The following is a 27,064-nucleotide window of genomic DNA, read 5'->3' as shown; positions in this document are numbered from 1 at the left end:
ACACACACACACACACACACACACACACACACACACACACACACACACAACTGTCTTTGGATGTACCTAGGGAGGATGTTGATCTGTCTGATCAAGGAGAAGATTAAGTGATCAGCTATTGCATTTTGTTTTACTAACTATGTTACATATTTCTGTTGAGTTTTTGTAAATGTGAAATAATATACATCTATCTTTCTCCTATATATTCCTTTTCACAGATGTTCTAAGGTATTTTTTTTGGACTGGGTTGGAAACTGATGTTAATGTAGCTCACTGAGACACAAATCCCTGAGTTGTCTAGCTCATGTGGGTCAAGGCCTCTACTAATATCTCCTGGTGCACATGACATCCACTACTGCTGTCGTCATCCCATCATTCCCTGACTTTCCATGACTTCAAACATGAGATGAGAATGGATAGGAGCACATCTAGAGGTAATGTTTGGAGAGCTGTGTTTGTCAACAGTCCAATCAGTCACTAGTTCACAGCCGCTGGTGCAAGATCCTGCCACAGAGATAAAATGTAGGGAGGCAGTCGGCTTGTCACGCAATTACGTGACAGGGAAATTAAATGAATTAAATGATAAATGATGAAAACACGCACATGTACACGTACACACAGACTTAGACTTCTCTTTCTAATCCTTGTGGGATGACTCCCGCGAGGAAATTGAAATTTCCAGCATCCATTTTAGCAAGAAAAAAAATACAGTATAAAGATAACAAAATGACAGTAATAATAATATAACAATAAGAACATTAGTCAATAAAAAGACATAAAAAGACAATAACCATAAATGATCAGTCAAAAGTGTCAGTGTTGAGTCAAGTGTTAAAGTGACCAGGTATTAATGTAAGTCCGGGTGTGTGTTTGTATGTGTGTATGTATATATGTATGTATGTGTGTGTGTGTGTGTGTGTGTGTGTGTGTGTGTGTGTGTATGTATGGTCCTCTCTGCCCTATTTCCTCCTGCCTCAAGTGAGGAGTTATATAGTCTGATGACATGAGGGACAAAGGAGTTCTTGAGTCTGCTGGTCGGACACTTGGGAAGGAGCAGCCTTCCACTGAACGGCTCCTCTGGGTGCTGATACACACACACAAAGACACACACGTACACAAACAGTCCCCCTAACATTGGGATCTTTATGGATTGGATTAAATAATGGACATATAGCTTTATTAGAAATTAATATTTAAAAGTAATCCATCCCCATATTTTCTGTTTTTATGTTTTTTTCTTTCCTGGTTGCTGTTAAAATTATTTCCCCATCCAGCCTAAAGCAGGTTATTTCCACCAACTACACAACAGCTGCGGATCTGCTCCGGAAGGGCGCTGGAGTCAATAGGTTTCCACTGTGTATTTTCACTGACTGCGGAACGGGTTTTTTATTTTTAACCTGAACCTATATTGTTTCTCTTTGACCTATAAATTCGCTATAACTGGTTCAGCATAAATGACGTTTGAAAAGTGGGTGTAATCTGAGTGCTACAAAATTATCTCTCCACCTCTCTCTATAACCTATTAGACAACTGAGGAAACACTCTTTGAACAGGTATGTAAAAAATATATTTTGTTGTAATATGATAATGAAACCAAATCATTTAAGCCACCATTTATTCATCATTCCTATTTTACTGCAATGAAAACATTCAATTGCTATCTTTGATGGATTTACTATATAGGCTATTTCCCTTTTTGACAGGGATCACACCAGATATGTTGCGAGGAAAAGCTTGGGTCCCAGGTCTCACCCTGCTAGTGCTGGTCACATGTTGCAAAACTGCTCACAGTCAACATGAACACAAAGGTATGGGATAGAAAATTAAACAGTGCCAGTGCCATAGACTGTTTTCACACCGACAGCCTTTAATTCGGTTGAATCGAACAAAAGTTTCCCCCGCCGGTGCGGTTCGTTTGGACGGGTGAGAACTATCATCTTTGGCAGCGTTGCCAAATACCTCTCTGCTTCTTTTGTCTTTTTACTTTTATTTGAGCCTCTTGGTTAACTTTGTTTCACTTTCGCATTTCTCGTCTTGCTCCGTCTCTGTCTGAGCACTTCCCAGTCCTACTGTCTATGCGTGTTTAGGCTTGTTCGAGGTGAACTGCGCCTCGCCTGTAAATTGGTCGAGAGCAGGATACAGCATCCGGGGGTGGTGACAAAAAAACAAAAAGTAAAGTTGGACAGTTTCCAGCCGATTCCTGCAGCCTTCAGGCTGAACAGGAAGGGATCAGTAGGCTCGTTCGAGATGAGCCAGGTCTGTGCAGAATCGATCACCGGCGATCGGCGCCCGATGCATGCTGGTTAGATTTGTGTCCGACTTGATCCCGACTTGCTCTGACGTCTTTAACACTTGGGCAACGGAAATCTCACGAGAGCAAGGCGGACGCAGTTCTGAGACGCAGGCGGCGCAGTTGCTTTTCACCGACTGCAAGAGCCAGGCGGACCCAGGCGGACCCAGAGCATGCTGGGAAACGCCGGCTTCTCAGCTGATTTAACACCTGATTGGTTTACAACATGATGACGTTTTATATAAACTTTTTTATTGTTTTTGATTCGGAGCGATTTTAAATGCTATTTGTCTAATTTAAAGACTTATTCTGTCCAGATCACACGTTGTGTGGCTGATAGAGACGTTTAGAATTAAGAGAGACTGATCTGAGCAGATCACTGATCATCTACAGTGTGTTGTTAATTAAAATCAGCATCAGATTTCATGTGGAGCATTCTGAGAGCTACTCTGTCATAATTAAAACAACTAGAGACTGTGTAAAAGCTGATATGTGGGTCTGATTATATTTTATTAAATTGGAATCGCACCACCGTGTTTTTGTCACTTCCTGTCCAGCCCGAAGGCAGAGTAAGTCTTTAAATCAGACAAATAGCAATTAAAATCCCTCAGACTCTAAAACAATAATAAGTTTATATAAAACGTCATCATGTTGTAAACCAATCAGGTGTTAAATCAGCTGAGAAGCCGGCGTTTCCCAGCATGCTCTGGGTCCGCCTGGGTCCGCCTGGCTCTTGCAGTTGGTGAAAAGCAACTGCGCCGCCTGCGTCTCAGAACTGCGTCCGCCTTGTTCTCGTGAGATTATCGATGCCTACGTGTGCATGACGTCAGAGCAAGTCGGGATCAAGTCGGACACAAATCTAACCGGCATGCAACGGGCGCCGATCGCCGGTGATCGATTCTGCGCAGACATCGCTCATCTCGAACGAGCCTAATGCAATGGGCGGCGATCGCTGGTGATCGATTCTTTCGATTCTTTCTTTCACCGTTACGTACCAGTCCATTGCATTGTGAAAGGGGTGTATGTGAAGGGGCAGATAACCATGAACGGGACATTTGAACTACTAACATGTCAACTTATTTCTTAAGTATATTAATAAAATGTACCATGCTTTTTGAAGCGATTATGATGATAATACGATATGATTATGCTAAAGGACTTTTTCATTTAATTTTGGTAGGGCCCCAGAGCAGCCGCCTACCTATGCCTCTATTAAGACCGCCACTGGGCAGGTGTGTTTAGCAATCTGCTATGAAGTAGAGCAGCAAACTATAGCAGCTTTGTTTCTATCACAGAAACAGACTGCGGTCAAGCTTGCCATCCGTCACTCGTATCTCTGTGGTCAAACCAGCTGCTGGTAAAATTGGAGACAGGCGCCGGCAGAGCAGTGCGAAGTCTCGGTGACCAGAGCAGATGTAGTAACGTCTCTTGCAGACGTTAAAGTCTGATCATTTTAATGAAATGAGCCGGTTCGACCACTAGATAAGAACTCAGGACCTTCTTCCTGTATTTCCTTACTTGCTCCCACCCCCAGGCATATCTGACCAATAAGAGGGCTGGGTGTTTGTAATTTGTAATGATGCAATTTGGCACCTTTGGATTTTTCCACGTGTGAAACCAAACACTTTTTTGATTGTAATAGCCAATTATCTAACTATGAATCCTTTCTCTAAGAGAAGTAATTCCTGATAACGTTTGAAGAAGAATACATGCACAGTGCACGCTGTGAAATTAGTTATATTAATTATAGTCACTATGTTTTATTGTTATCCACAGACACACATGTGGGCGACCTGAGACTCATTATGGTCGGAAAAACTGGATCAGGAAAGAGTGCTTCTGGAAACACCATCCTGGGGAGAGAAAATGTCTTTAAAGAGGATATGTCACCTGAATCTGTGACTAGAGGCTGTCACAGAGAAGAGGAGGACAATGGTGAGAGGAAGATTGTTGTCATTGACACCCCAGGGCTGTTTGACACTAACAAAACACAAGATGAAGTGAAAGTAAAAATTGAGGAGTGTATTAACCTGTCAGTTCCTGGGCCCCATGCTTTTCTGTTAGTGATCAGTCTGAAGTCAAGATTCACTCGTGAAGAGAAGGAGGCTGTGAAATGGATCCAGGATAATTTTGGCTTTGATTCTTCCATGTATACCATTGTCCTTTTCACACATGCTGACTTACTGGAAGGTAAATCTGTGGCTGACTATTTGGCAGAGAGCGAAAATCTACGAAGACTGATAAACCAGTGCGGAGGAAGATACCATTCACTCATCAATGACAAGAGACAAAGCAGAATCCAGGTAAAGGAACTTCTAGATAAGATAGAGAAAATGGTAAAGGAGAATGGAGGAAAACACTACATCAATGAAATGTACCAGAGAGCACAGAAGAAACTTGACGAAGAGAGGAAAAAGAGGGAAGAGGAGGAAAAACGAAGAATAAAGGAAGACGAAGAGAGGATCAGAGAGGAGGAGAAAAAGATTGCTTGGTGTAAATTAATGACTATTACTTCCGCGGCAGCTGTTTTAACAGGAATGTTTACTGCATCAAATATTGTCATTGGAGCAGGTGTAGCTCTTGGACTCACTCAAGGTTATAATTGCACAGATCTTCTTTTGTAGTTGTGTGACCTGTGACAAAAAGAAAACAGAGGGAAGAAAAAAAGAGGGAATTGAGAACAATTTTGTTAATCAACTAACTAACTAAATATTACAACTGAATATATAAATATTACAATGAAAAAATCAGTGTGCATGCAATACATATACACATATCATGCTAGTGACAAATCACACACACTGCCTTCAATCAAAATAATTTTTTTCTAACATGTCAACATGTGAGACAGTAAAGCTTTTTGAATCATGAATGCTTTATGTGTTTGTGCGTGCTAAAAACATTCATCAATAAAGTCTGAATGTTAGTTTACTTCTCCCTGCTGTCACTGCGAATCCTTTTCATTTTCTATTTAAAGTCATGCAAGACTCACTCAGGACACTCAGTATTAACCACATTACAATCACTATTTTAGACAGAGAAATACACATCTGTATCAGTGATGGCAAATAGGTCTACCTAGTTGAAAAGGTTTTCCATGTTTGTTGGAAAAGCTATAACTGTTCCAAATTTCCCTGTACAATTAATTGTCTCAGAAGTGATTGCAATTAACAATATAATTGTCCCTTTCCATAAAATTAAAAAAAAGTTTGGTAATTTTTTTTTTTTAAACAAATTAAAGTTTATAATGATTTTCAGGATACATCTTTTGGTTATGTCACCATTATGAGACCCAGATGATGTAATAACAAAGTACAGAGCTTATGTAAACCACGCTTCCTTATTATCATAAAACATTGTTGTTAACTGGATCCTCCGACCATTCATTACTTTTATAATTACAATTTGGCATTTCCAAACAAAATCAACAATGAACAGTCATGTGTCTCAAGACCGATAAAGTTAGTAATTAATTGTGTTAGTAAAAAAAAACATGATTTTGTAAAGAAATTGACAATTTGACAATTACAGGCCTAGTTGGAACTGTGCAGATTTCTTTACGATATTTAGATTCAATGGGAGATGAATGGAAGGATGTGATGGTTTTCCTCAGAGGTGTTCTTGTTTCCTTTCTTTTTAACAAACCAGGCCACAATGTTAGTTATAGTAAGATAACCTAATGTTTGTCAGTTTAAGAGCTTGAATGCTCGTGTTGTGTTTACACTTTCTTAAACATACTAGCCCATACTCAAAACTGATCAGCCTATTCACAGAGCTGTGGACAGCCTCTTTGGGGATACACGTTTTCAGATGTAAACTAAAGACAATACAAGGAAATAGGAAGCCCCCTGTGCATAGGCCAGGCTTCCAGAAGTTTCCCAGAATACCAATGTTTAAAGTCGAGCCACAGAGTTTGTCTAAGATCACAACTCAGGCCTGAAACAACACATTTGCCACCTGAAAACTGAAAAATTTATTCTGAAGTAATGGCTGAAGGTAAGACAATCTATCTGGCTTATTCAAACAAACAAAAAACAACGTTGTTCTTTTGATTACTGTAAGATGTAACACTGATACAGAACATGAAGAGCATAGAATGAAAATTGTAAAAATGAAGACCTTGATGATGATGTCAACAACTGAAAGACTGTTTTCTTTTTGTTTCAATGGAATAATTCAATATCACAGCAATACCACTGCGAGAAAAGAAACAGAGGACTCTACCTCGGACAGATGGGTGTGGTTTGAATAACTTTGACGGTATGCTCATTCATTGTCTTTCTCATGAAATCTCTCAGCATGATTAGACATAGGCCTATATATATTTGTATACTGCCTTCTAACAAGGATCCCTGGAATTTGTGCATGGTTTATTATTTATTTCAGATCAGTTACGTATTTGGGATTGCCAGGTTGAGAAAAATCCCTTTGTCTGGTGTTAATTCTTCTTGAGGATTACCAGCTCTGTCTTTGTAGCTTCTCTATTTTGATGGCTATCAGGAAAAATGCACCTTTAATTAATTAATAACTTTCTACCAATCTACAACTGTGTGGACACAATTTCTTATTAAACACTTATTAACAGCTTGTGTGTTTTGGCTAATCGGAGTGTCATCGATGTTACCAAGTCAATAAAAGTGTTCTTCCACTACAATAAAACATTACAGAGTAAGACAGTAAGTGTGTGCGATTGTAAATAAATGAGAAATTGTTTAAGGTCCAGTTGCTCTGTGAGTGGTTCCATGCTATTCTTGAGGTATTAAAGCTTCCCTAAGTTATATCTACATTCAGGTTTTCTCACCAACTCACACATTATGTATCCTTAAGGTCTAATAGGTGTGTTGAATATGTTTCCTCACTCATAAACCACTCACAATGCTGATTTGTATATTTTTAATTGTGCAATGTTTACACAATACATTTATTATAAGAACTGAATACCAGACTGCAGCATGGCACATAGTAATTTGCAACCTGTTCATGTAACGCTAAAGGAGACCTTTAATAATAACAACAAAGACACCTAACCAAGCCTCTGTATTTTAGATGGGAGTGAGAATGTGTCACTTGACTGAGAGTCACTAAGCCAAGCATGTGTTCCTTTAGTTTTTCAACAGCTGGCCCCGCCAGTGTTTGCTCACTCTACCAATAGACTTTGGATGATGTCACAAGCATGAAAATACCTTTTCTATTCTATTAGAAAGAGTTCTAATCAAATTTATTTGCTGTTTGAGGTGTCGTAAAATTGGGAGCCACAGGTTCTTTTGTTATTACGCAGTGTCCTGTTGGCGATCAGGGATTTATTGGCATTGAAGCTGACTAGCTGCACTGTATCCAGCTAAAGCAACTATAAAGCAAGTTATAATTGAAGGAGATATACAGCATTCAAAGAGGTCATTCACAATACAGCCTGTTCTCATGAACCTTCTCACATATGAGCATGGCAAAAACAGCAACAATGGATTCACTTTTGCCTTGTGCTCAACACTAATTTTGCTTCTGCTGTTGCAGCTGTGGATTTGTCTGGAGGGTTGAGGATAGTCCTGGTGGGCAAGACTGGATCAGGGAAGAGTGCGACAGGAAACACCATCCTTGGGAGAGCTGCCTTTAAAGAGGACCCAAGCCCTGTGTCTGTGACCAAACACTGTGAGACACAGAGCGGGGAAGTGGATGGGACTGTGGTCCAGGTGATTGATACTCCAGGTCTGTTTGATACAGCCATCACAGAGGAAGAATTAAAAACCAGAATAGAGGAGTGCGTCAAGATGTCGGTGCCCGGCCCTCACGCCTTCCTGCTGGTGATCAGGCTCGGAGTGAGGTTCACGGAGGAGGAAAGAAACGCTGTGAAGTGGATCCAGGATAACTTTGGAGACGATGCCTCCATGTACACTATCATGCTGTTTACATGCAAAGATCAGGCCAAAGCTGACAATGCTCTGAAGGAGTGCAAGGAGCTGCGGAGACTCTCTATAACATTTGGACGCAGGTACCATGCCTTCAACAACAACGACGCCGAGGACCAAGTACAGGTCAAAGAGCTGATCACTATGATCAAGGAAATGATACAGGATAATGGGGGGAAACACTACACCAATGAGTTGTACGAGAAAGCCCAAAGGAGGCTGAGAGAGGAGGAGGAGAGGAAGAAACAAGAGGAGGAAGAGAAGAAAGAGGAGGAGAGGAAAATGTGGGATGCCGAGAGGGAGAAGAAAGAGAAAGAGAGAGAAAAGGAGAAAAAGGTGAAAAGAAAGACTATACGTGCTATGTCGGCTGCTGCTGTTGTGCTGGTGATAGCTGGGGTGGTTATAGCAGTGGGAGCCGACACCATGGTGGCTTTGGCTCTCGGAGCTCCGGTGCTCGTCCTGGGAGTGCTGTGTGGTCTAGCTGCCTTTGTCATGTGGAAGGGTATAAGATGCAACGCCAAAGCAAATGTTCCAGTATAACTAGAGTTCATTGACAAGGACATGTTGATCCATCTGCAGCATGTGACACTAATCAGTAGAAGTGTTGCACACATTACTATTTACTGTTAGGGACTTCTTAGTGAATGATGTTGTCTTGGCCTTTTCTGCATTCTGCTTCCAGAATTTTTAAGTTTTGACACAACATTGCAATAACAAAAGTATGTGAATTGAATGCTGATAGTAAACAAACGGTATGAAATGCAACAATTGTTTTCTTTTTGTTTGTTTTCTTTCTTGGTCATTTATTGTTTGGGGTAGAGATGCACATACTTGCAAGTACAGGCACAAGTAAAAGTGGACTACTTACATTGATTTGGGTCCTTGCCATGGCAGCCCTTAGGCTTTAGTGTTTGTGGTTAGTTTACATAACTCACAGGGAAGACAAAATATGGCATCTCCAAACCCGGCAGAAGCCATGGTGTCTACAAAAGTGAAGCTTCAGGCCACTGGTAAGTTTTTACAGACTGTTTCATGTCACAAACTGGGACTCCCGTGCTGTGTATAAATTACATTTTTATGGTTTGTGTTTGCTGTTTTAATCACAACCGCTGCCGCTTCCCTGCCTGCCATTCTCACAAGTTTGAAAATATGTTGTCAACCCGTGCCTTCCGCTCTGTAGCAAAGATGGCGATTTATTAGCACTTTGACGTTTTACTATTAATGCTTTGACTTGGTTTGGGTGAACCCTCCAGGTACTTTGTCAGAGTGAATCCTCTATGTACTCAAAATATCAAGTGTAAGTATGGACATGCTCAATTTGGATTCCTTTCCAGTGAAATATATCCACACTTTAGACTGTTTAAGCTTTTTCTCTGTGTTTGAGTTATACTATCAGTCTCGGTGCAGCTTTAATTTGGAGCTGACCGTATATATGAAACTCATATTCTGAGTTACACTTGAACAGATATTTTATGGCTCATGAGAAACACAACCTGAATCATAAAAGATACGGTTAGAACGTATCGACATATTGTGCTATAAAACTAATAAAGTTTGTAAATAAAAATTTTCACAATTTCTACTTTCATAACTTTTGAGGTAATTGCATAGATAAAATGCTCGTAGGTGTTCCCTTTTTAAACTGATGTGCTGTTTACCCTCTGCTTTATTATTAGTAACATTACAAGCTCACTTCCCTAAAGGAAATGAGAGACAATGGTAAACATCTGCTGGCCAATCAGACAATACTGAGGAAGCATTCTTAACAGAGCAAAACCTCACCATACAACCACCACATCCCTGCCAGCCCATTCTATCTACAGCCACATGACCAAAAAAGGCCTTAAAATGGTGAACTGTAGCCCAGTCAGCATAAGCCACAAATTGATCAAAGTAAGGGTATGGTTTGATGAGCTGACTCCCATTTCTTTACAAACTTTACAATGAAGACAGACTTCCATTTGCTGATTTCAAGACTAACCCTAGTTTCAAAACTTACCTGCTGATGCATTTCAATAATGTGAAATGATGTTTCAGTGTAGCACTTAAAATTCACTAATCAGTGGTTTGGCTTGCTTTTTTTGTTTCAGACATTTTACAGGTCTGTCATATTAAGTCTTCATGCATCAACAAATTTAAATGAAAAAGAATTAAGAAACTAAGATTTACAATTTCCACATAGTTTCAAGCTGTTCATTATTTTCTTTTCTGTACTATAAGTTAAGTAGTATTTTTTCATTACATATGGAAAAAAATAATTCAGATTTGCATCCATCATATCACGATTTCAACCCAAAAACAGGCAATTTCTCCTCTTTGTGAAGGAAGCTTTTGTGGGAATTTTTGCTCTCATAAATGGGATTTTCAGTTAATAAAGAAAGAATATGGTACACAACCAAATTAAACATTTTTAGGTTGTTGTCATATTGTCTTATTTTATTCTTACAAATCAACAGGAACATTACATTAGTGTTCTCCACAGAAAAATAAATTCAGGATAAGTGTACATCAACATTTAAAAAATTTAGTATCAAAGGATTCCTTCATTGTTCAAATAAGTTTAATTGTGATTACTATGTATGAATGTACATTGATGAAATGTAATAACATCTTGCCAAAAAATAAATGTGTCAAAAGAAAAAAATAACGGAATTACTTAACAAGTTTGCTCAAAGGACCATGGCTTTACTCAACTGTTTGTTTTAGGTTTCATCCACCTCCCGATGGCTTTAGAAATCCCAGCACCTGCAACTATTAAAATCGGTCTCATGGATGTAGCCGCCGCAACAACACCAGCAGCTGCAGGGGCGTTAACTGCAGCTGCGACTACTCCTGCCACAAGCAACTGATTACCTACAGTGTTCATAGTGTCTCCCCACTTGCTCCACCATTCCTTCAAATTCTTCTTTCTCTGGGCCTCTTCGTACATACTTCTGGTATAATGGCTACCATTTAACTGCACTGTCTTGTCTATCTTTTTAAACAGATCAGCCACCTGAGTGCGATTTTCCTTGCATATGTTGTCAAACACAATGTACCCAGCTGTATTACCACTGATGAACTCCCTGAATTCCGAACGTTGGTCTAAATACTCCTCAATGGACTTCCCTTTTAGCTCATCTCCTCTAGTGAAAAGCACCAGTGTATAACTGGAGGCGTCATCACCAAAGTTGTCCTTGATCCATTTGGCGGCATTCTTCTCCTCCTTTGTGAACCGTGCATCCAATCTGATCACCAGCAGGAGGATGTGGGGTCCTGGGTCAGACAGTGAAATAGATTTCTCTATTTCGCTTTTCAACTGGTCTTCTTTAATCAATGTGTCGAAGACACCAGGGGTGTCGACCACACTCACAGTTCTTTTATCAAAGTGGGCAGTTTCTTTTTGACATGTCTCTGTCACAGAAGACGGAGATGTCCCTGAGGCAAAAGCTTGTCGTCCCAGGATGGTGTTCCCTGTTGCACTCTTTCCTGATCCAGTCTTCCCCAGCAGGACAATCCTCAGTTCTCTGACAAATGGAGCAACGGATGAATCTGTGGACAAAAAGAAAAAAGAGACAGTTCCTTTAAATTCTTGTGTTTGGGTTGGCTCAAATAAGAAGTACAAAAAGTCTTAATATATCACCTTCAGTTGAGCTTAAACTCATAATGTTGCAGAGCAGAAATACAAGGGAAATACAAGTCAAACCTGACTTGGAACAAATCTGTCTCTGCGTTTTCAAACCTTTTCTTTCAGATCACAGTATTTCTGCACCTCTGTGTTATTTCTCCCTTCTGCCCTCCCTCCCTCCGTTTATCTCTCTGCCTCCACGTCAGTTTCTCAGAAAGTGAAACTCTCTCCCTTTCTCTCTCCGACTCAGTGGTTTCCCGGAAAGTGAAACAACAACTTTCAGAAAACTGTTAATAGTCATTGGTTGTTATAAGGTTTATAACATTATTAAAATAGTTTAGATAGAGACTTCTTACATGCTAAATCAGGTTACTCCCTCATCTCAGTTTTGGCACACACTCTAAAAGGAGATGTGGCATCATAACTCATTTGCATCGGCCTGTACTTTTGTGACAATTTAGATAAGATCTGAAAGGGGAGAGAAAGGGGGACGGACATGCAGTAAAGTGCTGCAGATATGCCCCTTGATAATCAAGGCGCAATGTTCAACAGCTTTATTGACAATACACTATACAGGATGGGCACAATGAAAAACAGTTGTTTCCCCACTATGTTGCATGCAGAGAAATTGTATAAATAAAAGACAGACATTAAATTAGAAGAACATCTGAAAAGATAAGTATGAAAACAAGGTTGAATAAGATAGAAGGAAGTAATACAAAGATACAAAGATGTAATTAATTTAATTGTATGCATAATCCTTGCATTGAAAACAAGTGATTTAAACAAATGCTGCACCATTGGGTGTCTTGTCTTTATGAACAACGTCCTAGTTCCTGCGTCTAATAAAAGTGCTCATATTATGCTCATTTTCAGGTTGATAATTGTATTTAGAGGTTATCGGAATAGCTTTCTATGAGGTGGACTTTGGTCTTTTTCACTTTGTAAACCTATGAAAAGCACAAACAAGGTTTATAACACAATAAAGGAAAGGGAAAAAGCTAAAAAGCATATCATAAGCACTTTAATGCAATGTCCTGTCAATATTTTTCAATGGAACCACTACTTTTCTACTTTCTAAAGAGTTGAGTATGAGATGTTATTAGAATGACAGTGGTGGAGAGTGGTAGACAGGAAGTGACTGCAGCCTGTGTTATTGTAGAACCCACTTTGACATTTCCTTTTAACAAGGCTGTGGATCTGTTTCGTCTTTGTTAAACATCTCTATTTTTAGATATCTTTACATACCAAGTGTATTGAATGTAAGTGTGGATCCAGGATCAACTGTGATCAGAATGTTCCCTTTGGTTGAAACAAACGATGAGCCATCATTCAGGCATTTTGGCAGCTATAGCTACTTTCCATTGTGCTTACAGAGAGTACCATGATGTTCCGAAACCCATATGACCTGTCATGTAAAACAAACCTGGTAAAGTCTTATAAACTGCTTGCAATGAGCTAAAGGGTGGCGCCCTGGAAGCTTGTTGGAATTCTTACTTTTATAACTGGAATTTTCATGCAATACAGATTTTGGGAGAACATCAAACAACCTTTTCTGAAATTGTTTTATTTTATTCTTACAAATCAGACAAAGACATAACAATGGTGTTCTCCACACAAAATGATATTCAGAATAAAAGTTTACAGCATCAACATTTAAAAGACTTGAAATAAAATTATCAGCAATTGTTCAAGGCTTGCAAATTGGGATTAATATGCATAAATGTACATTAATTAAATGAAGGAATGCAATAAGGTTTTGACAAAAGAAATGTAATATGAATTTGAACCAAGTTATGTAAAGGAAATCACTACAATGACTTCACAAATTTGGTTTTAAGGACCTGACACACCAAGCCGAAGGCCAGGAACTAGTGGTGATGAAAGCCCACTGTGGAGTTGCCTCAAGCAGGGGCGGTTCCAGGATTTTATAAGTGGTGTGGCACAAGAGGGACCAATAATCAACCAGGGGGGCACAAGGGGGACATTTTATCACAATAAAGCGTGGAAAATCTGCTTAAAAATATAGGAAATATTGGATATGATAGACCAACACAATGTAATTCTGCTAAATAAAACATCACAATTATTATTTATGTCTCTTGTATTAAAAAGTATACAAATATTATATCAGAATACGATACACATTTTCTTAAAACCCAGTCTGAAAAAAGCAATTCCAGTGCTGGTTCCATTATATCAGAATTTTGGATAGTCATCATGGAAACATTAATTGGTCATGTAACAAGGGCTGGGAAGTTTGGCAGAACAGGCAGCGAAGTGAGAGGACTTTGATTCAATAAAACCTTAATTGTCAGATTGACAGCCTCTAGCCCCATGGCCCAATGGATTGGGGGGAGGGAGGTGGGGGGGACAATTATATTTCAGGGGAGGCTGGTGCCACCTCGTGCAGACCTTCTAGCCCCGTCCCAGGCCTCACGTCGACCCACATCACCTTTGTCTTGGTCAAAAGTTAGCACTGGAACACACAACACAGACTACAGCCGGCGGCCAAGCACCACGTACGTTCTGCGGCTGCATGAGGAAATAACTTTTCATACCAGAAGGCGGCTATAATCTATTTGCCATTCAAAAAGGGAAAGCGGATAAAAACGTTGCTGTGATACTTACAACAAACAGCGTTTGCTCGAATCTTGAAGAGCAGCAGCAGAAGGGAACACAGCCTACGGTCCCTCTGCTTCACTACCCGAAAGATGACAGTGGACACCGGGAGATGGCTAACTAGACTGTCTCTCTCCCGGGCTGTCTTCAGATGTCTGAACTTTGACAGGGCCTCTAGGTTTCATCCACCACCCCATGATTTTAGAAATCCCTGCACTTGCAACCATTGAAATCACTTTCATGGATGTAGCTGCTGCAACAACAGCAGTAGCTGCACCTGCTTCCTCAGGTGCTGCCATTATAGCAGCACCAGCAGCAGGGGCGGATGTGACTGCTGCTGCCACAAGCAACTGATTACCTACAGCGTTCATATAGCCTCCCAACTTGCTCCACCGTTCCTTTGAAATCTTCTTTCTCTGGGCCTCTTCATACATACTTCTGGTATAATGGTTACCATTAACCAGGTTTAACTGCACTGTATTGTCTATTATTTCAAAAAGATCAGCCACCTGAGTGCGATTTGTTATGCACGTGTTGTCAAACACAATGCACCCATGTTTACAGGATTTGATAAACTCACTGAGTTGAGGACTTTTGTCTAAGTACTGCTCAATGGACTGCTCTATTAACACATCTCCTCTAGAGAAAAGCACCAGTGTATAACTGAAAGCTTCTTCACCAAAGTTGTCCTTGACCCATTCAACGGCCTTCTTCTCCTCATCTGTGAACCGTACATCCAATCTGATCACTAGCAGGAGTATGTGGGGTCCTGGGTCAGCCAGTGTGATAGATTTCTCTATTTCATTTTTCAACTGGTCTTTTTTTTCAACGTCTTCCTTTGACGATGTGTCGAAGACACCAGGGGTGTCGACCACACTCACGGTTCTTTTATCAAAGTGGGCAGTTTCTTTTTGACATGTCTCTGTTACAGAAGACGGAGATATCTCTGAGGTAAAAGCTTGTCGTCCCAGGATGGTGTTCCCTGTTGCACTCTTTCCTGATCCAGTCTTCCCCAGCAGGACAATCCTCAGCTCTTTGACAATTGGAGCAATGGAAGAGTCTGTGGACCAAAAGACAAAGAGACCGTTCATTTTAATGTTTTGGGTTTTGTGTCAGCTCATTTAAGGAGTGCAAAAAGCCTGCAAATAGCCTATGCCTAAACACAAGTAAAGACACTCACCTTCAGTTGAGTTTAAACCCATCTTGTTGCAGAAAAAAACAACACAAGTCAAGCCTTCCTTTGAACAACAAAATTGGTCTCTTTTTCAGATCACAGTACATCTGCACTTCTGTGTGCTGTAGTTATAACTCCATCCCTCCCTCCCTCCCTCCCTCCCTTTATTTCTCCATCTCCACATCAGGAGTTTCGCAGAAAGCGAAACTCCAAAGTTCAGAAAGCTTAGATAGCTTTGCTGAGCAAATCTCTTCCATGCTGAAGCAGGTTACACCCACATCTCAGCTTTGGCACAAACTCTTAAAGGAGACGTGTCATCATAATTTATTTGCATTGCCTTTTGTAGAAAGAAATCAGAGATCTAGTTTACTTATTTTTCAATGGAGCCCCGTTCATTAATAATAAGAGTTCAAGGTTTATCTCTATTGGCATTACGCAATATCGGACTGCACAATCCAATGTAGTTTTCACCCCTCCATGTTAAATAGAGAAATTGTTTAAATGAGATGGAGACAATGGAATGTAAAAGAATCAAACCTGCAAATAACAAACAGACAAACATGGCATGCAAAAAATGGGCCTGATAACATGCTAAATGCACTTTGATTCCAAACTCGGCTGCAAGCCTCTGTACTTCCAGGCATCTTACCATGCAGTCATTTACCAGCACCCATATTTCTACAAAATGCAATTAATGAGTACACTTCACCCCAGCAAGTGATATGAGGCAATGCTGAAGCCTGTGTGGGGAATGGTGACAGTCCCTCTAATGCCATCTAGTGGCTATACAGAGCAACGTTTTAATATAGACACCATTCTATCAACATGTTCAATCAACTCAAGTGTCACCAAAATTATCATTATATTCACTGCATTTTTTCACCCCCCTCAAAAATCTGGGAGGCCATTTCCACTTCATCATGTTTGTGAGGTCTCCTAAATGCATCATGGTCCAATCTGCTTTCATCTCCCCCTCCTCAGCTCTATGGCCACTCCAACTCCAAGAAATTAAAACATGGTAGCATACAGCAATGTCTGTAACAAAGGGTCCTTGTGCTGTCATTTTTTGCACAACTAGCTGTGTGTCTTGTGTGTGTGTGTGTGTGTGTGTGTGTGTGTATATATATTTAATATGCAGAATTACACACTGCTGCCCTCCCACCCCCCTGTGTATGAGCTCCAGAGAGACAAGCTTGCCAGTCATTACAGAAGAAAGACACCAACTACTCACATCACACGACCACACCACCAAGAAACACACAAGGGATCATCGTCACGTTTTGCCTGTGGACATCTGGTTGCTTGATTGGTGATTAAAAAAGTAAGTTTTAAAGAGCTTTTTAAAGTAATTATCATACCCTTAGCTCGGATCTAAATTAACTTTTAAAAAACGTGTTCATTTAAGATTTGCTTCAATGTAAATTTGTTGAAAACTCCTTTTCTCACTTATCTTAACAGCAGGTGTTAAACAATAAAGGGTTCTGAGGAGAAGAAAAACTCACAATCACTGGACATCTTACTGAATGACAGAGAATAAATTGTGGAAAGACTTGACTTTAGACTACTGAGGGCTCAGCGACGTGAGAAAGACAGCAAATAATCTGGGCTGAGACTGTTCTAAGGAGCATTTTTCTTACGTTGAGAGTGCTATAAAGTTTCTTCAGCGGCTATGGCATCATCAGGTCTTCAGCTGCTGGGTTTGGTGCTGGCTGTGGCGGGTTGGGTGTGCGGGGCGCTGGTGTGTGCGGCTCCTCTGTGGCGTGTGTCTGCCTTCGTGGGTGGAGAGCTGGTGATTGCCCAGGTGTTGTGGGAGGGACTCTGGATGAATTGCCTGTCTCAGACCACAGGCCATATCCAGTGCAAGACCTATGACTCGACCCTGGCCCTGCCGAAGTCTGCCCAAGCCGCCCGGGGCCTCACTGTTCTCTCCCTGCTTCTCTGCCTTTTGGCCCTCATGCTCGGGGTGGCAGGGGCCAAAGGTACTCACTGCATGGGTGACGGTAACCAGGCCGCCAAGGCTCGGCTGGGTAGGATAGCAGGGCTCCTCTTCCTCGTGTCTGGCCTGGCCTTCTTGTTACCCATCTGTTGGACCGCCTATACAACCATCAGGGACTTCTATGATCCGAATGTTGCAGCGCCTTTTAAGAGAGAGCTGGGGCCCGCGCTGTACCTGGGCTGGGGGGCCAGCGTGCTACTCCTGGTGGGGGGCTCCCTGCTGAATGTGGGCTCCTCTCCACCGGGAGGAAGAGCGCAGACTTTGTTTGGAGGAGCAGCAAAGGACAACCCACAGCCAGCAAGAGACGTGAAGCAACAGGAAAAATCGTTTGTATGAGATGATTTTATTAGACATGTGAGATACGAACCAACACAGAAGTCACAACCTCATCACACAACCTTTTGGAAACTACAAGTTCACCATCTATTAGAGGATATTCAGCCAATGTTGTGTTTTATATCTTATAAAGCAGCAATTGTACATGTTTCTTTAAATTACGATGTGGATTTGATTACTCTTTGGTAAATGATTGTTTTACATTATTAATAAATGTACATGATAAATTACATAGCAAAGGGGTTTTAATAGAATTTAAATTATTTAATAGCTTTCTGTCGGAGTGGGAGTTGACAGCAACTGTGGGAGGAATTGAATGTTTAGAGGTTTACTAATGTGTGTGACTTACATTTCTGAAATTCCACTCTGCTTGTGTGTGTTTGTGTGTGTATGTGTGTGGGTGGCCTGTGTGGCCAGTGTAGTATGTCTGTGTATGCTGGTGTGTTCACTGAAAATACGTGGGCAGTCAGAGCGATGATTGTTTATTTTGTTTTTATGAAAGTTTTGAGCAAATTTACTCTTGTTCATACATTGTCTAACATAGCCTTTACATGTAGCAATTGTTGTGTTTTATCCAGCATTTACAATAATTGACTTAATAACATCATACAGTTTATATTATTGAGTACATACTGTAAGTGTGGCACTGCATTATCCATCTTTATTTGTCTTGTATTTACTGCCATCGTATAATTTATAACCACTGATGCACAATAAATTTGCATGTTGTCTGTTTTTCATTATACATTTCAATGCCCCCTGTCATGTTTTCAAGGAGAATAAAACTCAGGATTATTACTTTGTTATTCTTTAAGAAATCAAATATAGTATCTATCAGAGATGTGTTTGCTACCATCTTTTTATAAGGTCAGATAAGTGGTTGCCACAAAAAAAGTTATACGGTCAGTTGTTAGGCAATTGGAAATCAGCAATGCCTGCAGTTTGCTGCTTGTATCAACGTCCTATAATGTATTATTATTACGAATGTTTATCTTTCTGCAAAAAAAATTTGCTCATCTCAAAATGTAGCCTGTTGCCCCTATGATTAAGGTTAGCCCTTATTTACTTTGTAGTTGCTTTGGTTGAGGTGTTAGTATTGTACACCTGTTATTTAAAGCTATGAGTTATGTGTTCAAAAAAATACACTTGATTCAACAGACAGTTTTATTGGAGACATTAATACAGAAATTGACACAGCATGGTGCAAACAACCTGCCAGGAAAAATAAAAGATAACACAGAAGAACAGAGTAAGACTTGTTTTAGGGGAAAAGGACTGCATGAGAAGACCTGCTGCTCTCTGGACTGTGCTAAACGTTCCTCTATCTTGGAAAAGACCAAACCAGTCTGTAACTTTCCTGATAAAGATCTTGCTTTGGAATTTAAACACAAAGTATATTTTCAGTGTGGAAATTCTTCCTCCTTTTTTAATTTTTTTTTTTTTTTTTTTTTTTTTTTTTTTTTTTTTTTATACATAAAGTGAAAAATATTTCTTACCAACAAACCTCACTGCTAATGGAAGCAATGACGTCTGCCTCAGATACAGTAATATAAGAACCAGTTTCATAAATCGGTTTTTATTCTTCAACGAGATAAAATAATCTAAAATAAAATAGGCCCATGTTCAAACTTCTGTTTAAGGCAATTAACAATAACTTGTTATTCATGATTTTATTTACTTTTATTTTTTTTAAATAACCTGAAATCAGTATCTATTCCCTTTGTTTATGTTTTTCGTGTTAATTTACTTCTTTAATCTTTCAAATGACGCAGTTTCTTATTGCGATATAAAACAAACTTGGTGTCCCATATTTGTTAATTGACGCTGTAGACTTGATTACCGTCAACCATTTATATTCGCTTCTGATTGTTTAAGGGTTCACAAATGAATTTGTTTTAAGTCCGGCGAAATACGATGGTCACAGAATTTGGTGTTACACCGACATAGCCTACATGTAACAACCCAGAGTGTTTTTAAGCCTTGAATACGTCGACACAAATTAACAGTGAGGTTTATTTCTAGAGCACATAACAAATAATCCTGACTAACTGAAGTTCCTGCACGTTTGAGTAAGTAGCACACTCTATAATCATGTTAAAGAGACAGGAGTGTATATTTGCCCTCTCTACAGCTACCGGAAGGATGCGTATCCCTTTAAAAACCGCAAGACAGTGTGTCGAGGTGAAAGTGGGCCATGTGTGAGACTGTGCTGTTCGGGGCTTTCGACCTTAGATCTCGAAGCCCGGGCCGGGAGGCAGCTCCGCCGTTCATACACGCAATTGGCTGTGTAGTCTCCAACTGCTTCCTACTACTGCGTGGCCCAAACACAGCAGACAGCGCACACACACATAGCTACACACGCACGCTATGTGGCGTGAGTGTGCGCGATGCTGCAGGAGCACAAAGTCCCCCGGTCCTTGGAGCAGTCTCTTATAGGAATGTTTGAAGATTAACGAGGTTATCCGCGTCCTGTAGACCCACAAGCTACTGCCAGCTGTAACGTGCAGGCCAGGAAGCGGACAGAGCAGGCGCGCGGGGTGTCGAAGGCGGACTGGAAGGAAGGAAGTCCCCGCTGTAGCTGGCATCGGCCAAGGGCAGAGAACGGAACCATGACGGAGAAACGGATGTCGCGGTGGTATTTCGGTGGGCTGGCGTCCTGCGGAGCAGCATGCTGCACACATCCTCTGGATCTACTCAAGGTGAGCTGAAGGGGGAACAGGAAGTGTGCGCGTGTAACCCTCCGCTGGTGTGTAATTTAGTAGAGCAGGCCCGGAGACCTACAGCTGTTTCCAGCAGTAGTCCTACAAGACAGGCTACAGTGCAGTTATTTATCTCCTGACCGCTCATCACATTACTGTATCAGATTTCCCTGTGTGCGTGAAATAGCTGCAGTCAGCTTTTAGTGGGCATGCCATGTTCTGAGGTATCACATGTCTTCTATGGCACCACTGTCATGTCTCTCAGGATGTGTTAGGCTGTTTAAATATCTAGGGCACAGGTTAGGGCAAGTCCAGGCTGGTTAGCCTTACTATTAACTGCTTGTGATGTAGGACAAATAATATAAAGTCATTGTTGGAATCAATTTAAAGTACACAGAATTGTCCATTGAAGCTTTAGATTTACAATTAGTAGTCATGTTTTATTTATTTATGAGGTAAATAGATAATAATTTTGAGATCACACTGACCAGAGGGAATAGGTGTTTTACCCTTTGTAAGCAGCCTGTCATAACGTGTTTTGTGTCAGTGGGATCATGCATGTTCACTCTTGATAATCTTTGTCTCGCTGTGCTGCACAGAAGAGTTAATTAGAAGGCTACATGTCTAACTAATGCCAAAATCCTTCGCTTTACTTGCACCTCTCTTTTGGTTTCATTGACAGCAGCACATGATTCTAATAACACAAGTTGCTCCCCTGGCAGTCATGTGATGTGTAATTATGTGGACAAGGCGGGAATCATTACATAACACTACAACTGTCTTCTGGTGATTTATTTGCTTTAAAGCTCATAAAGTCCTTTTTGTATAGTAATTCTTTTCCATTTACTGCATAAATAATTTTGTCTACACATGTAGTTGTAAAGCACAATTAACACAAGTGTGTTTCTTTCTATTCTTTTTATCCAGAGGAAAGAGGCCAGCATAATCCCCCCCCCCCCCCCCCCTTGATGCAAGAAATTCTCAACTTCCATGTTTTCCCTTCTGTGTTTTCTTTAGTTTTCCCAGGGAATAGTAAAAGTGGGTTTACCAACAAAAAACCTAATGACCCAATAATGAGTTTAACCCACTGGTTAAATGTTGACTGAGCAACCTCTTTATTGTGACAAGGCCTTTTAAAATGACTAGAAATCCAGATTAAGTGCACACGATCTGGGTCAAACAGTCTGACTTTAAAACGAGGGTGAGACTCAATTCACTCATTCATTTTCAATAATTCTATAAATCCACAAAACTTGATAGTCACTCAGTACATTGTGGATGCCCTGGAGTTTTGACAAGATCTATTAAAAGATAAGAAAGTAAAATCCTTTAAGGACAAGAACAACCTGTCTGAGCAGTAAGCATTTTCCGTTGTAAACCTTTTCATAATCTGATTTATACATGACAATAACAAATGCACACCCACTGTCAGCATCTTAAATGACAGCACATTGGCAAGCGAGTAGCATTCGTTTGGCACCAACAAAGGATCTCCTGGGAAAACCCAGAGGAGACTAGTGTATGCATGGTTTTAATGTCATGACAGGTCAGCACATGCTTTTTTTTTTTTTTTTTTTTTTTAATATATTGAATTACTTCTGCCACAGAGTTTAGGATTTCACCCGTAAGTAGATGCCACAGGGTGCCAGGAGTAACTCTGCTGCTACAGTATAGATGTTTAGGAGTCAGTAGGTGTTTGATCAAAGAAGATGCCATTTGCACCTATGTGTCAGTAGTCAACAATGCTCTTTGCACCCAGTTTTGTAAAAAAATAGGTTTATCATTTGATGCGTACCCCGGTCTCCTGAGAACAAGTCCTGTGTTTGACCCATTTATCCACCACAGTATCTTACCTGTTGCTAAGCAAGTCAAATCACTTGTCCAAACTACAATAAATAACTTCTGTTATTTTCAGAACACCAGCATACTCCTGTCTCTACAACCTAACGCAGTATCTTAAAGCGGAGCGTCAAGTACTTCAACCTCAAAGTCAGTGTTTCCCTTCAGGTTTCTCTGTGCTTGAAGCACAAATATCACAACAAGGCAACTGTATGAAAAGTCACAAAATAAACCGAGTGCGCCGTTGTGATGTGGCAAGCTTTTCAAATGTAAAAAAAAAAAAATAATCTCAGAATCATTAATTCGGGCAACAGAGATTTGTAAAATAATAACGTGACACGTTTTAATCATTACAAGATGAGTCTGCAGAAACAATAATATAATGACCGACCCAGTTGTACTCTGCAGACTAAATAGCTAATTTGTTTATTACTCTTTTGTAATATAACCTTCCGGTCCGAAATGTACCAGTTTACTATTTGCAAGTATTTTACTGACTCTTGTGAGAGCTGCCGTTGTAGCATGAAATGAATCTATGAGCAAACAGTCCATACTTAATGATGATCATAACAAGGATCTCTCCTCACTCATGAAGAACATATGAAATGGTTTTACCCTCATTGCGTAAAAAAACACACACAAAAAGCCAAAGTTTGCAGTCAGCAGACAGCGAAGCACATTTTACAAAGCTTGAAAAGTGAGTATCTTCATAATGAGGCACCCTTAGCACATTCTTTTTTAAAGCTAACAGCAGTGCTTCTACATTTAGAAGGACATAGTATAGAGTAGATAATTAGTAAATGTGGTTATCAGCAGGGAAATGGGGCCTAACCAAACACACATGACTTGTTCCTTGTTTGTGTAAACCCAGTCATCCTTAGACCACCAGATAGGCTGCTCTGTTGTTGTTCTCAACAGGATCTTTCTGAACTCCGTTTAAAAAAATGTTATCTTGTAGCCAGACACGCCTCAATCAACTCCTCTAGGTGTAATATTTCTCCACAATGTGTGTGCGATTGTTACAAATTATCTTGCTGATGGGTTCACATGCTTGCACTGCTTACTTTGTGGTTCCTTTTATCAGAACTTTAGAGAAAATACCAAAGCACTCAAAGACGTTATTGTGCAAGTATTTTTTTTTCTCTGTGTGAAATCTGGCTCAACAGATTTGTTTCCTGTTATCTAAGACAATTTTAGAAGAGTTACATTTGTAAAATTGTCTAATGTATTTTTAGCCATGCTAGCTTCCCGGCTCTATGGATACTAATGCTTTTTGGTCGTTCCCCCCACTTTGGCTTACATGGGTTTCTGATTCCTAATTCATATCCTCTAAATCTTTATTAATATAATAATAATAATAATTATTATTATATTTGGCGCACATCTTACATGTTTAAGAGAGCATCAAAGAAGAAAATACATTTAGCTTTACAGAAATACATTTAACAAAATTGGGCTTAATGCTTGAAAAGTGCTATATAAATAAAATTGCTTTTATGATGTTCCCCCGAGGATAAATCCCTCTGAGGTTTTCAGTCCATTCAGGTCGATATTTCCACACCTGCAAAACTAATGACTTTCCCATCAACATTTAGTACTTTGTGTTTAGTAGTATTAAGCAATTGTAAGCAATTACATGGCAGAACATGCAGAAAAACACTACAATTCCCCAAAACTACTGTATCTCAGATCTATCTATTTGGATAATTGGAATTCTGTTGGTGGGGCTCCTGATCATCGGCCTTGGGGTCTCGCTGACCTATTGGAAAATTGGTAAGACAGCCGCCAGCAAATTCACCCACAAGCTGTCTGGGGAACTTAAAGAGTGCCTACACGGAGTGGTTGAGGGGATGAAGGTTTTACATCTAAGGGCTAACCAGTCCGGTGAACTGTCTCGTAACATCTCAGACCGGACCGTGGAAGCGCAGAAGGGGATTGATAACATCAGGGCCCAGTCGGTGGAGTTGCTTCGTGTAACCACCGGACTGGCAGAGAAGGTAGATGGACTGCAAAAATCACTACGTGATATGGATGCTCGTATGACGCTGAGGTCGGTGACAACTGATTGATGGACATTGATTCGTACAAATTCCACCGAGTCACCCTAAATTTGGATTGAAATTGATCAACTGTTTCCCCCCCCCCCCCCCCCCCCCCCCCCCCCCCCCCCCCCCCCCCTTCTCTGCCCGAAGCGGGAAAACAACTTGCAGCTGACATTCTATCCTTTCCCTTGCACTGGCTTATCTCTCCAAGGTCACGCAGATGGACTGAACTTTTACCAACACAGACAGTCTGATGCGCTACATTTACACACACAACTCATTCTCACACACACACCATACACCACCCCCCCGAACCAGCCCCCGATCCGTCTGACTGCCTCGTTTCTTTCTTTCTTGTGTTTCCACCTCACGTCCATGGTCAAGGCCGGGCTGAACTGGGCTGTTTTGCACAGTGCAGTCAGTCTGTCTCACATTTCACATACATACGCACACACACTCATAGTCAAGGCCGGAATGAACTGAGCTGTTTTCAACAACCCACACAGTTTGTGTTCCTAGCCACTCACATCCACAGACACATACACCAATATTCCTTCATGTATGTAGTCTCGTGCATTATATTATGTCTTGTATTACCTGCTGTCTGCATATATCCTTTCAGAGTGCATGTGGCGGCGCTTTCACTAGCTGCGGCTCGAGGCTCTCTAAACTGTATTTCGTTGCATTGTACCTGTACATGTGTGATGACAATAACGTTGAATCTAATCTAATCTAATCTTTGACCAACTAATATACATCTTGGCTATTCTACGTAACTGTTGTGATAAATAATCTGACTACTAATGTCATTTTGTATCACTTCCATTCAATGGGAACTGAGGCATCATTTTGAGCTACAGTAAGTTTGACACTCAAATGTTTGTATGTTAAAAATTATGAAAAGGTAATTGTTACAAATATATTTAATGACCTATGATTTCATGTCAATTTAATAAAGGCGTGTGAGGAGACAGTAAAAATTAAAACACTTAAAAATGACTTACTGTGGCCTTCAAACTCGAGTACTTATTTAGAACAGAGGACAAAGGCCACGCTGGAGAGCTGCCAACCGCCTCTGACGAAACCACACACACACACACAATACTACTATAAAGCTACTTTTGTTAGGTACAAATGTACAACACTAGCACTTAAGATGTTATATAGTTGCATTATGGGAAGTGTAGGAGCTGAAAGTCAGGATACCTCTTCTGCAAATGTAATTAGATTTGAACAAAAAACTGTATTAAAGAGGTGACATGTGTAGCTGTTTGACACATTTATTTACCAAAAACTGTTGTCTAAGGTATAACACCACAAGAAATGTGTCTGCGTCTGTGTCTTGTTAAATTTGTTCTTTATTATGTCACAACAGTGCCCAACTTGGTATTGAAAATGACACCAAATCTAACACATGATCTTTACAGGTACACCTGCAGACACAGCAGGAGGTGAAAAAGAGGATGATGGGGATGGCCGTTCATGTGGTGAAGAATGATGGTGTGCTGGCTCTTTACAATGGCCTCTCTGCCTCCCTTTGTAGACAGGTACGTGTACATGCTTGAAACTGTTCCTGAACCTGTGTACGCTAAGCAATAAAAAGTTGCTGACATAACGATAGTAAATTGGACAAAAGATAAACTGTTGACTATAAAACTTAAACTTTAAACAGACAATAACACTAAGATAAGGCTAAAGGTAAGATAATAATACACGCGGTTAAGACAGAGTTTACAACAATCTTGAATTCTACCTGAGATTTCTGACAGGTTTGTAGTTTGGAGGGTCTCATAAGCACTTTAAGAAACCGCGTTTTTCTTTTTGGTTTGATCTCGGTTAAAGTTATCCAATCTTTTTTTTTTTTTTTTAATCTTTATTTATAAAACACTTTTTAATACTGCAATGAGACAATTAAAATCAGACAATTCAAAATAATACTAAATCAAAAAAAGTTTTGAGAAATGATTTATTTTATTTCACCACTTTCTTCAGTGTACATGACTTCCTAAAAAAACAAACGTTTGTCTTAGTTGTTTCTCCATCTAAAAGGAAGTTTGAGAAAACAATGTTTTCACAAACTTTAGCATGTTTCTGAGCGGAAGAGAGAGTTTGACAAAGCACATTTGCTCTAAAACGTGGTAATACAGCCCCATTGGCTGCTGCCGGATACTATAACTAGGTCAACGGGTTACTTTTCATAAAGCATCGGAGAATAGCAGTGTGTTCAGCTGGGCTGTTATTGTTGCAGGAGATTCAATAGGATTTCTGGGAGAAAGAAAAGATGAAAGACAGCCACTGGATGATGAAGTAAAGTATACTTGTAAATGTGTCCTGTTTACTTTCTGGCGAAGTTATTTTTTTTAGATTGGTTGTGTTTGGGTTGGGGACCGGAGGGTCGCTGGTTCAAGTCCCCAGACGGATCAAAATACAGAGTGTGGACAGGTAGCTGGAGAGGTGACAGTTCACCACCTGGGCACTGCCAAGGTGTTTTTGTGTAAGCTAACAAACCCCTGACTGCTCGGGGGGCCTTTCCAGCAGTTGGAGCCCCCCCCCCCC

The 27,064-nt window shown here is 40.3% G+C and overlaps 5 protein-coding genes across 6 annotated transcripts in view; 4 read left to right on the top strand and 1 right to left on the bottom strand.

Moving 5' to 3' along the window:
* Positions 1–1,340: 1,340 nt before the first annotated feature.
* Positions 1,341–4,935, top strand: LOC116698696 (GTPase IMAP family member 7). The gene is made up of 3 exons (XM_032530784.1): positions 1,341–1,553; positions 1,704–1,808; positions 4,067–4,935. Exons 2-3 carry the CDS (start codon positions 1,718–1,720, stop codon positions 4,912–4,914), a joined length of 939 nt encoding a protein of 312 aa, XP_032386675.1. The 5' UTR covers positions 1,341–1,553; positions 1,704–1,717; the 3' UTR covers positions 4,915–4,935.
* Positions 4,936–5,188: 253 nt separating this feature from the next.
* Positions 5,189–9,278, top strand: LOC116698692 (GTPase IMAP family member 7). The gene is made up of 3 exons (XM_032530770.1): positions 5,189–6,286; positions 6,479–6,550; positions 7,802–9,278. The coding sequence occupies exons 1-3, from the start codon at positions 6,277–6,279 to the stop codon at positions 8,731–8,733; spliced, it is 1,014 nt and encodes a 337-aa protein (XP_032386661.1). The 5' UTR covers positions 5,189–6,276; the 3' UTR covers positions 8,734–9,278.
* A 1,403-nt stretch (positions 9,279–10,681) lies between these two features.
* Positions 10,682–15,830, bottom strand: LOC116698702 (GTPase IMAP family member 4). 2 transcript variants are annotated; one of them, XM_032530798.1, is made up of 3 exons: positions 15,603–15,830; positions 14,914–15,482; positions 10,682–11,170 (listed from the first exon to the last, which is right to left on the bottom strand). In XM_032530798.1, the coding sequence occupies exons 1-3, from the start codon at positions 15,622–15,624 to the stop codon at positions 10,883–10,885; spliced, it is 879 nt and encodes a 292-aa protein (XP_032386689.1). In that variant the 5' UTR covers positions 15,625–15,830; the 3' UTR covers positions 10,682–10,882. The 2 variants fall into 2 exon arrangements, with proteins under 2 accessions (XP_032386689.1, XP_032386699.1); XM_032530808.1 differs by lacking the exons at positions 14,914–15,482; positions 15,603–15,830 and adding an exon at positions 11,816–11,981 and having other exon boundaries at positions 10,682–11,724.
* A 900-nt stretch (positions 15,831–16,730) lies between these two features.
* On the top strand, positions 16,731–18,726 carry LOC116698718 (claudin-9). Its single transcript, XM_032530832.1, has 2 exons — positions 16,731–16,917; positions 17,055–18,726. Exon 2 carries the CDS (start codon positions 17,266–17,268, stop codon positions 17,926–17,928), a length of 663 nt encoding a protein of 220 aa, XP_032386723.1. The 5' UTR covers positions 16,731–16,917; positions 17,055–17,265; the 3' UTR covers positions 17,929–18,726.
* A 1,811-nt stretch (positions 18,727–20,537) lies between these two features.
* Positions 20,538–27,064, top strand: part of slc25a10b (solute carrier family 25 member 10b) — a 10,862-nt gene continuing 4,335 nt past the window's right edge. The window contains exons 1-2 of the mRNA XM_032530820.1: positions 20,538–20,627; positions 25,936–26,055. Of these exons, the coding sequence (XP_032386711.1) occupies positions 20,538–20,627; positions 25,936–26,055 (210 nt within the window). The remainder of the gene's footprint in view (positions 20,628–25,935; positions 26,056–27,064) is intronic.

Source organism: Etheostoma spectabile, chromosome 2, assembly GCF_008692095.1.
Source record: "Etheostoma spectabile isolate EspeVRDwgs_2016 chromosome 2, UIUC_Espe_1.0, whole genome shotgun sequence".
NCBI lineage: Eukaryota > Metazoa > Chordata > Actinopteri > Perciformes > Percidae > Etheostoma > Etheostoma spectabile.
This window is presented reverse-complemented; position numbering and strand designations above follow the sequence as displayed.

Bases quoted from the DNA above. Each gene is read 5' to 3' on its own strand.
- LOC116698702 (XM_032530798.1), bottom strand. From the start codon at position 15,624: ATGGGTTTAAACTCAACTGAAG. The intron at 15,483-15,602 runs GTGAGTGTCTTT...TTTGGTCCACAG, and splicing joins GGGTTTAAACTCAACTGAAG to ACTCTTCCATTGCTCCAATT. The intron at 11,171-14,913 runs ATAATAGACAAT...GATCTGTTTAAA, and splicing joins AGGTGGCTGATCTTTTTGAA to AAGATAGACAAGACAGTGCA.
- LOC116698692 (XM_032530770.1), top strand. The intron at 6,551-7,801 runs GTATGCTCATTC...CTGCTGTTGCAG, and splicing joins TGGTTTGAATAACTTTGACG to CTGTGGATTTGTCTGGAGGG.
- LOC116698718 (XM_032530832.1), top strand. From the start codon at position 17,266: ATGGCATCATCAGGTCTTCAGCTGCTGGGTTTGGTGCTGGCTGTGGCG.
- LOC116698696 (XM_032530784.1), top strand. From the start codon at position 1,718: ATGTTGCGAGGAAAAGCTTGGGTCCCAGGTCTCACCCTGCTAGTGCTG. The intron at 1,809-4,066 runs GTATGGGATAGA...TGTTATCCACAG, and splicing joins CAGTCAACATGAACACAAAG to ACACACATGTGGGCGACCTG.